The 10804-nt window shown below is 44.3% G+C and overlaps 1 protein-coding gene across 3 annotated transcripts in view; it reads right to left on the bottom strand.

Annotated features, from left to right (window-relative positions):
• The window catches only part of TTLL4 (tubulin tyrosine ligase like 4), a 33651-nt gene that overhangs the window by 13430 nt on the left and 9417 nt on the right, over positions 1-10804 (bottom strand). For 2 of the 3 annotated variants that reach the window (XR_004320095.1, XM_032480260.1), the window contains exons 2-11: positions 9132-10710; positions 8130-8239; positions 7713-7776; positions 3784-3905; positions 3238-3348; positions 2800-2876; positions 1932-2123; positions 1745-1827; positions 1384-1512; positions 222-344 (exon numbers count right to left, since the gene is read on the bottom strand). Coding sequence is in view for 2 of the 3 variants with exons in the window: in XM_032480260.1 (XP_032336151.1) it covers positions 222-344; positions 1384-1512; positions 1745-1827; positions 1932-2123; positions 2800-2876; positions 3238-3348; positions 3784-3905; positions 7713-7776; positions 8130-8239; positions 9132-10612 (2492 nt within the window). In the remaining variant the exon portion in view is untranslated. The remainder of the gene's footprint in view (positions 1-221; positions 345-1383; positions 1513-1744; positions 1828-1931; positions 2124-2799; positions 2877-3237; positions 3349-3783; positions 3906-7712; positions 7777-8129; positions 8240-9131; positions 10711-10804) is intronic. The other variant, XM_032480261.1, reaches the window with a different exon arrangement.

Raw genomic sequence — 10804 nt, 5'->3', positions numbered from 1 at the left:
GTAGCCCAAAGGTATTTTCCTTATAAATTTTCTTTTGATGGTTTGAATTAAGTTAGAGATGAGTTTGGATGCAAAGAGACCAATTCTGAATTGCCAAGCGTTTATATAATCTTTGGGCCTTATATTAATCCTCCACTTACCACTCCCCCCACCCACCTCCCCAAACCCCAGAACTCTGTGATCCTCTAGGCCTCCACTTGACAGGGACACTGTCTGGGTACCATTTGTGGCCCTGGCAGGCCGTTTCATCTTCATTGGCCTGGTACTCAGAATTCTTTTTATTGACACTGTAGTTGGTCAGGTGCATGAACTTATTGCCGAGGCTCTTCATGGAAGGGGAATACCTGAAAGTGAGAAGAAAGGCAGAGGTAAGATGGTGAGATAGATGGATAACGGCCCAAACATTTTCCCAAGTCCTGAGGAGGTAAAAGACAAGTGGACCGATCTTCAGATGCACAAGGGCCTGAGAAGCATATCTGCTGAAAGGTTTCTAGAACACCATAGCTAAGCTCATCTCCTAACTGATCTCATCTCAGTCCTGCAGGAAGAGTCTTCCCATTCAGTGAAGTAGAGGACCTCCTTATTTCCCATTCCCCATGTAATACTGTGATTTACAATAAGAAATATATATATTGGTCCTTGTCTCCAGTTTCTGACACAGGAACTCCTGAAACCCTTATAATTTCCTGAGTGATAGGAGTGTCTTTTATTCTAATCAGGTGACTCTGGGTAGGCTTCTGGATGGCTCCTGGATGAGGGCCAGTCACTGGAAAAATCAAGCCATGATTAGAAGCTTGGAATTTTCAGCACCTACCAATCCCCATTCTCTTAAGGGAGAAGAGCTGAGAATGGAGTTCATGATCAATAATTTTTTACATGATTTTTTGCATTCTGTAAGCTGCTCCAGCAAATTAATTAAACTGATACCCCCAACCCTTGGCCCCAAGGAGGGAATCATGGGCACCTCTGATTTACAGCCAACTGGTCAGAAGCAGACTGGCACCTGAAGTGGTGGAGGGAGGGGCAGCCTTGTGAAACTGATCCCTTAACCTGTGGGATCTGACACTGTCTCCAGGTAGTGTCAGAATTGAGTTAAATTGTAGGATACCCATCTGGTGTTGTGTAGAATTGCTTCACGTGGGGGAAAAAACCCCACAGATTTGGTGACCAGAAGTGTCAGAAATGAAGTGCTTGATGTAAAAGCAAAGGAGACATACAGGAGAAAAGGAAGACTAGGTTCTTCCAAAGGCACTCCACATTCTTTGCTAACAAAAACTACCAAAACATTGGTTATTTTCTTGTTTGGTGTCCTCCAGCTTCCCTCCCTGGAGGGAAAGCAAATACCCAAAGCTGTCAAGGTGAGGCCTCACCACTACCACATACTTGCAACTGGCAAAGCGGACGAGTCCATCTGAAAAGAGGTAAATCCGAAGAGGATCGTAGGAGGTGACGTAAACATAGATTCGCAGATCAAACTTGCTGCCGCTGATGAGGTAGGGTTTGTGGAGATACCTATACGGGGAAATGCCAACTTCAAGGACAGGAAAGATAAGCTACAGCTCAGTGGGTAATTGAGCCATGGCAAAAGCCAGCTAACAGTCCCCTGGGGATAAAGACCTTAAAAGGGTTGGCTGAGGAAGGTCTTTGACTGGGAGGACAAAGGACAAAGCATCATGAGAAGGGAACTTCTACGCTGAGAAGATGGGAAGAAGGGGAGCAGGATCTCAGCTGGAGACAGGCTTACCTCTGTACTAGAAGGGGCCTTCGCTTGGGGAGCTGACTCCACTTGTGAATGACCTGGATGCCAATGCCTCGAGCGGATGCTGGCTAGAAGTCAAGTGGAGAGGAGAGAAGATTTGTACCCGGCCTGACACCCCATTGTTCCCACTCTCAGGCCCTGGCCTGAGATCCACTCACTGTGATCCACTCACTGGTTTAACAATCCACTTTTGGCGGCTGCTGCTCTCCCAGGCTTTGCGCAGGAGCTTGGCATCCTGGGGCAGGATGAAGGACTGGGGGAAGAAACTGAACTCCTTCTTGCCAAAGCGGCTCTGCATGCGGGACAGGTTCCGCCACAGTCGGTCCTTTCGCCCAATCTGGAATGAACCTGGGAAGTGGTTTAGCTACAGAAGGGACAAAGGGTGGGAGCAGGGAGAAAGAGGGCCCAGATGAGACCATAAGGAAGACAGTAAGACTATACCATTTGAACTTCCTTAGCAACAATCTAAGCTCTTGTTCCATCTTATTATCACCATCTAAAAGTCCTTAAGTATTCAGCTACTGAGCACTCACCAAAAGATGATTAAAACACAAACAAAACAAAATTTAGTGCTCTTTAGAAGCCAATAGTTCACAACATAAAACAGTAATTAAGACAGACATAATATTCACCTTAAGAGCATAGAAAAAGCTGTAAAGCACCTGGGGGGATAAGGGACTATTCATTCCAAGAGGAGACCAGAGTCCTCTTTACACATACTAAGCTTGGAGGAACATAGGCAATATGCTGTGGTTATAGGAGAAACATAATAAACTGAAAACAGACACTCCATCTCAAGACACATTAGAGAAAAAAGGGTCTTTTAGAGGCTGTGACAGTCTAAGACACTGCAGCTTAATGACTAGACATGCATGATCTACTGGGGTCTCACACTGCACTCTCCTCCTGTACTTCCCCCACTCCTCTGTAAGCCTTCTTGACTTCTCCACAGTTATCTTCCTTGTCCCCTACTTCCACTACCAACCTCCTCTTGCCCAGTCCAAAGTCCAGGGGAAGAGCGGCTCAGAAAGGGTCCCTACCTTCTGATGCTCCTGAATGGATCGGAAACTAGAAGACTTCATGTGGTGACCCCAGCAGCCCAGCCAGTCATCATTTCCTACAGAAGGTACATCAGGAAATCAGGCCTACTAGCAGCTCAGTCCCCAGGACAGAGAGAGGATCAGAGGCCCTAGGAATACCTCTGGGCCTGGGCATAGCTCCCATCCCCAGTTTTCTAAGAGTTGCCATGGAGCTGTCCTACAGGAGGCCCTGGGGTCAAGAGAAAAACAATGGCCCTCTGTCTTCCAATTCTGATGATTAGGCTCTGGCCTGGAGGGATTTCAGAACTATGTACTCCTATGAAGTTGGGAACTTCAGGACAGGGTCCCCATATAGCAGGAAGTATCTAGGGCTCTTATCCTGCCCAAAACCCATCCGTTGGGGCAGAAGACAGGCTCGCAATAAGGCAAGTGACTCACTCTTGCTGATCTTGAAGTGGGACCGTCCAATGGTCTGCTTGACAATGTTGGGGGTCACTGTGCTCATCTTCCACCGGAGCAGCTTCCTCTGCTCCCAGGGGAGTTTCTCAACTAGGGGAAAGCGGAGGCGGGGGGTTGCGAAGAGCAGGAGAGTCATGGTGAGAAGAGGAAAAAGACGGCACTGTTATTCAACCTTCCCTAGTTACGCAAGTCACTACATATTGTTCCATATCAGTTTCAAAGGAGCACACTTTGGGGAAGAAAGGGGCTACACAGAAATGAAGAACACTCAGAGGAGAGGAGGTTGAAAGGGGAAAGATACAAGTTTAGAAGGCAAGAATGAAGCATGAGATTATGGCGCTGAGAGGGTTGGCTACAGGATGGACAAGATAAAGATCCCCACATTGGACTGGTGAACCAGGCTGGGAACCAAGCACCAATACAGCCATTCTGAAAAGCTGCTTCCACCCTATTGCCACCTCCTCCCAACTTCACCAGCACCCTTCTCCTGGAGGCTCTTCTAGTCTGACACTTGGCCAGATTTACCTCTCTCATCCTGAGTGCCAAAATAGATGGTAGGGGGCACGTTGGGAAAAAGACTGTAGATGAGGGCTGGTCGGATAACTTTCTCACTGGAAAGGGGTTTGGTCAGAATCTCCATGCAGTTCCTAAGAAGAAAAACAGATACGTGGTAGAGAAAGGGAAAGCCACAGCCCTGGGGGCTATTACTATTACGTATCATTTCTTTCAGGGTGCTATCTTTAAAGTTGTGATTTTACAAAGCCAAGTTCTCAATAATTATTTTGCAAATACTAATCCATAAGGTGCTAGAGCTAACCTAGACACAGCCACACCATTAAATGTCACCTAAAGACAAAGTTTTCCAATACTTCATTCTGTGACACAGCTCCAAAATTTCCTGTGACAAGCCACAGGCTGGGGAGGCCCCTGAAAAGAGTGGCTCTGAGAGCAGGTAATGAGTTTAAGAGGATATTAGTAGAGGAATCTGCTATACCAAGACAAACAGAAATAAATGAGGAGGGGAAAAAAAAAAGATATGGATAACTAAAAGGAGGAAAAGCAGAAAAGAGAGAAAAGACCTAAGAAGAGGTATAGAGATTTTTTAAAAGAAAAAGAGAGAAAAGCAACAGAAAGAAAAGGAACAGTGATACTTTTAACTCATTTTATATTTATCTGAAGATATATAGATGATTAATTGCTCTCCTCTCTTTCGGAAATGTTTCATGACATCAGATTTTTATCTAACAGTGCGGTAACGCAGTCTGGGAATCTGGGGCAGTGGGCCATGGGGTCCCTACTGTTATCCTAACAATGTCTCGGTCAAGTCTATCTCAAGGAATCTCAAAATAGTGTAAACTTCAACTATCTATGGGCTACAACCTGACAGACCCAGACCATCTCTTTAAATAGCACTGAGAACAGAGAGAACAGTTATTACTCTCTATAATGAGCTGATATAATTAAAAAATATTACTATTTAAGATTAATTTTTAACTTACAAAGAGCCACTCTAAGTTGTTATTTTGCAGCAAAACAAAAATAGGCACTGTATGTAAAACACTTCAGTGTTTTAAACCTTAGAGATTTTTAATGAATTTTATTGGGTCAAGTTAAATATTAATTCCCAATTAAATAATTCCAACTAATTCAATTCTATTCCTCATTTCCAAAATATTTTACTTCAAAGGCTTTTCATTCACTGAGTAATTAAAATTGTTGAAAATCAAGGAGAATGAGTTAAGATTTTAAAACAAAGATAGGAATGTAAAATGGTACAACCACTCTGGAAAACAGTTTTGGTGGGTTCTTAAAAAACTAAACATGCAATTAACATACAACCCAGCAATTGCACTCCCAGGCATTTATCTCAGAGAGATGAAGATTTATGTTCACACAAAAATATGTACACAATGGTTTAGAGCAGGTTTATTTGTAATGGCCAAAAACTGGTAACAACCAAAATATCCTTCAGCAGGTGACTGATTACACAAATTGTGGTCCATCTACACCATGGACCACTACTCAGCAATATAAAGGAGTGAACAATGGATACACAAAACAACCTGGATCAATCTACAGAGAATGCGCTGTGTGAAAAAAAAGCCAATCCCAAAAGGTTACATATGGCTATCATTCCATTTGTGTAACATTCTTGGAACAACAAAATTATTGGTTGCCAGGAGTTAAGAAGGGGTAGGGAGTAGGAGGGAATTAGGTGTGGCTATCAGGGCAACAGGAGAGATTCTTGCAGTGATGGAAATATTTGTATCTTCACTAAGGTTAATGTCTTGGTTGTACTATATTGTACTACAGTTTTGCAAGATATTACCACAGGGGGAAACTGAGTAAAGAATTCAGAGGATCTCTGTATTATTTCTTAAAACAGCATGTGAATCTACGATTGTCTAAAAATCAAAAGTTTAACTAAAAACGAAAAGAAAAGAAAATTTGTTAGCTGCCTCTCAAGAGTACTGAACTTATCCTCAAGAGGCCTGGCTTCTGGTCTAGCAGTGCTGGAAACATTGACCTTGCACATAGTTACTTAATTTCTTTGAGCCTCAATTTTCATATCTGAAAAAAAGAGGCTGGACTTGATGATCGTCATCTCTAAATTTACACAATTCTTAGAAAAAGAATATGGAACAGGAAACCTAATAAACAACTGCTCGATAGAGAAATAAATACAGGTAGTGTTTTCAATAATCCTGTGATTACCAAATGTTCTATAATAAATATATAAATCTTTCATAATTGGGAAAAAGTAAGATTTTTAGCAATCCAAAAGTATTTCTCATCTTAGCCAAAATGCAAAGTGGTTTAGCATTCATCAACCTCCATTTGCTTGAAAACTCATGTTTTAAGCTTTGTGTAGATTGTACATTTTGTAGAAGTTAAATTAATTAATGAGAAAATTATTAACAAACACTTTTTGTGAATTTTATCTTATAAATCAGAAAGGTTAAATAAAGGGCTGTGCAGCTATCTTGAATTAGGCCTGAAGACAAACCCAGATCACCCTTAAGTGTGGAAAAGGGAACCCAAGTCAATTACATGTTAAATATATTTCTCTTATGGACAGGAGGCCCTTAGTCAACATCCAACATATGCAACCAGAAGCAGCTTTTCTTTTCTGAAAAGAAAGATGGGTTAGGCTTAAAGTAACAGAATTTATGCAACAGACTGAGGGTACCTATGACAGGATTTCTATCCACCTTCACAGAAAGTCCCAATTCTCTCTCCATCTCCCAAACAAATCTTTCCACCTTGCTGGTTTGGGACTCTAAAATTGGTATGGCTGCTGCCACCATCATATTCAGAGATGCAGCCTGCCTCATCCATACTAACCTTAGATAAAGCTAACTTTTCCTCTTAGCTTCATCTAAGGCATAGCTGACACAAAGAAAAGCAACCAGAGTCTGGCTGCTCCACATGTTAGGCAAGCCTTGACATATATCACCAGATTTTAATTAAATTAGAATAGGAATTTTGTTTTACATTTCAGTAGAAGTTATTTTTAAAGAGAAAAAGACTTTATGTATAGTACTTTGTGAGGATTCTTTTTAATATTGAATAACAATTGATGACAGAGCTTCATATAGAGACAAGGTTGGAAGTGATGAGGGGAACAAGGAAGATTATATTGAAGAATGTTTCTACCCAGAAAGGTAGTCTATATGATCCTTAAGCAAGTTCTAAAAATCTTTAGCACAATGACATGTCCTCATTTACAGGAATTTCCTCATAGTCCTGCATTCCTTCCTCTCCCCAGGCTCCTCAGTTATGCAGCATTCCACAATTATCTGCTTTACAGAAGAAGGGCTTACGTTAAGAGACTGACTTTTTGGTTTCCTAGTTAGAGTTTCTAGTTAGATTCCACTCAGATTTCATCAAGGGCAGTCAATAAAATAATCTAGATTAAAGCTAGAGAATTTTTTATTAAATTTCTTATTAGTAAGGTCAATTTCAGAATATAAAACTGAGAGTGAAAGAGCACTGCAGAAAGCCCCAATGAGTGATATAGCTACCTCAGAACTGTTTTCGGGCAGTGGGATACATCTATAGTGAAGGTGGCATCTACATCCATGTGGGCAGCCTAACTAAGAATCTACCTCAAACGTTATGTCTCTTCCTTAATTAGTTATTAATTTTCCAAACACTTCTTTAGATTACTTGAATTTTACTTGAACAATTTCTTGGAGACTAAAGACCAAATTGCAGCCTAAGGAACATAGTACTATTTTTAAGCCCAACTGATGCAATATGCTTCTGGTCCCTTCCATTGCTCCCTGTTTGAAAACTAAAGTCCTAAATGTAAAAATCTGGTAAAAAGAAAAAATGAGTTAGGGTTAATAGGGCCATTGATTAATGACTTGGGTGATTAATCCCTTTATATAATCTTAAAGAGACAGAAAATAGGCATCTACCAACAATCCACACAGCCAACCAGCACTCACCGAGAGATCACTGCTACTGACTCGCTGCGGGAGACAGCACTGAATGAGGAGCACTCTGAGTCTGCTGGGGAAGAAGAGCAGAGAAGTTCCCGCTGGGAGAGGCTGCCATGAAAACTCACCAAGCCCAGGCAGCTCCTCCCCAGACACCTTGGCTCAGCCTTCTTGCAGAACCACAAATATCCACTGCTGCCTCGCACGGCCTTCCCTGAGCACAACAGCAGCACGGAGAAGGCAAGACTGGTGGATGGAGAAGTAGAGAACAAAGTCCCCCAAAAGCCACTACTGCCCAGAGACCCCCAAGCTGAATGATAAATGTAGGTGACAGAGTGAGTCAAGGATCTGGTACACAATTGTTAGCCCCCTTTCCCAGCAGTGGTGACCAATTCTGGGTTGGAGGTGAGAGGGTCCCCTACTCACCCTCCTCCTCTTCATTCTCATCATGGCTACAGCAGTCTTCCAACCCATCTATTAGCTCTTCTTCCAGATCTTCAGCTTCAACCTGGTCTAGCTGGAGGTCAGTAGCTGAACTATAAGAAAGAATCATGTCCCCAGCCCGGCCAACTCCATAAGAGAGGTCACAGTTAGATTCTCCTTCCTTCATCATCTCCCACTGCTTGTCTCTTCCCCAGTCACCAATCTGCTGTCTTGTGCCGAGGCCTTACAACTCATTTCTCTTGCCCTCAGAATTTAGGTCTAGTCATGGTTCCTCAACCCTACATCCCCTATTCTGCAGAGAGGCACTATGCTTTCCATCTTTTTTGAAGTTCCTCATAGCATGTAAATACAAAATTGTGCATACAGAACACCATCAATAAATGTGTGAAAACAGACTTCAAAGGTCCCAAGACCTCTCTCTGGGAACTCAGAACAAGGCCCTAGTGGCCAAGGTTCCAGAGAAGTAACCAGGTGCAAGATAAGAGACCAAGGATGTATATGCCTTAACTCTGAAATGACTGTCAAACCACAAATGACTGAGAATCTGATTTGGTTTGGAATTAAGCAGAGAAACCACAGTCCCCAACACATGATATTTGGTATTCTTATTTTTCCCTGGTTATAACCTAAAACAGGAGTCAGAAAACACTTCCTCTAAAGAGCCAGATAATAAATATTTTCAGTGTTGAGGGCCATTCAGTCTATTGCAACTACTCAATCGTACCATTATAACAAGAAAGCAGCCATAGATAGTAGTAAATGAATGAGTATGGCTGCATTTCAATAAAACCTTATCTACAAAAGCAGGCAGAGGGTGGCATTTGGCCTGCAATGTGTAGTTTGCCAACCTCTGCCCTAAAGTGAAAACCAAAATTCTAGGGCAGTTAAAAAAACAAAACCAACCTTCAGGGACATAGGGTCAGTGTCACAAAATGTATATACATTCTACAGCTTTAAATGAACCAAAAACTTTCTCCAACTTACCCAATATCCCTAGCAGGTGAGTCCAGCTCCCTGGCTTCCTTAGGCCCTTCCCTCCCAAGTTTGCCCAGATGGATGGAAGAGAGACGGGTGGCCACCTCAGCTATACCAAGGGACTGAGGAGGAGAAGGCAGAACTGGGGTTTTATCTTCTCTAAGAGGTGGGGAGTCGACAGCAGATCCACAGGCAGGGCTGCAGCTGAGCCCATTGGTGTGTGAGGCAAGGAGGTGAATGCTGATGCGCTTGGTACAGAAGACTGTACTGTCCAACTCCAAGGTGTCCGAGGCTCCAGGGAGGACCCTACTGTCTGCCCCAGCGTCCTTCCGAAGGAGCTGCTGGCCTACCACAGGAGGCTTCCACCGTCTGTTCCTGTTGAGGAGATCCCACTGCAAACGGGGGCTCATGAAATAAGACTGTTCAAAATGATAGCTTTGCCTTGGCTTCTTCTCAAAGCCTCTTGCAGTCAACTTCCTCACAGCCTCAGTGAACTGAACCTCCTTAGTCAGAGCCTGGGGAACAGAATCACCATCCAGGCCATGTGGCTCTGCCCTCGTGGCTGCGTTACTCTGGCTGCAGTGGGAAGAGGCAACACTGGTGGTGGAAGTGTCTAAGGAGCTAGGGGTAGACAGGGTGCTCTGGGAAGAGGCCTCATCCAGGACAGCACCATGGCTCCTGGGTACCTTGTGCTCGACTGGCTGGAGGACACAATCTCCGGTGCCCCCCGAATGATGCCAGGAGACAAGCTGGATCTTGGGTGAGGATACTGGTTTCAGGCCCTCTGTGGCCTGTGATAAAGGCACTTTAGTGCTATTTGGCCGCATGAAGGAGTTGTTACTTAGCATGGGCTTGTAGGAAGAGGAAGAAGAGAAGAGAGGAGATGGGATCTTCCCTGAGATGGCAGAGGCCAGGCTCTTCCCTGGAGGATTTTCCCCAGCTGCTCCCAGTGAGAGGTATGGATCTGTGGATGAGGATGCCATGGGGGAGACCTTGGAAGAAGTGACCTTATTGGCAGTGAGTCTGACAGGGAGGCTCTTTTGAGGGAGAGAAAAAGGTCTTTTTTGTGACAGGCTTGAACGCAAGCACAAAGACTCCAGCTGCTGGTACGGTTGGTGCCCGTAGTTGGAGCGGCGATACAGCAGGGTATTGCTGAATAGGCCCGGGAGAGAGTGCAGGTGACAGGAGTTGCTGTGGCCTGCAATGACAGCTGTGGTCCCAGAGCTACATAAAGTGCTGGGGCAAAAGAAATAAGCTGGCTGTGGTGGGACACCCAAGAGCCCCAGGCCCAGCCCTGAGGAAAGTGTCCCCAAGTGCTTCTTCTCCAGCTTCCAGATTGGCTTCACCTGCTGATGAGCCTGAGCCCAGACTTTGCTCTCAGAGGGTTTCTCAGGTGGTGGGCTAGGCACTGTGCCTGAGGGACCACTCTGCTTAAAGCTGTTTCCCTGGTGGAGGCCAACACTGTAGTGCTCTGTTCCCGCTGAGGCCATGAGGGGTCCACATCACGGCCACATAGCCTCATGGCCCGGCTCAGGTAAGGTGCCATGCACCTCCAGCAGTAGCAGCTGCATCCTTGAAGTCCGTCGGCCTGAAGGGGAGAGAAACAATTGGGGATGTCTCAGTCCCAGGAGGACAGACACAAGGCTACAATGATTCCCCAGGCAAGCAAGAGTCCCACTTCA

The sequence above is a fragment of the Camelus ferus genome, chromosome 5 (genome assembly GCF_009834535.1).
Source record: "Camelus ferus isolate YT-003-E chromosome 5, BCGSAC_Cfer_1.0, whole genome shotgun sequence".
Classification (NCBI taxonomy): domain Eukaryota; kingdom Metazoa; phylum Chordata; class Mammalia; order Artiodactyla; family Camelidae; genus Camelus; species Camelus ferus.
Note: the sequence above shows the minus strand (reverse complement) of the source record. Positions and strands in the feature narration are given on the sequence as shown.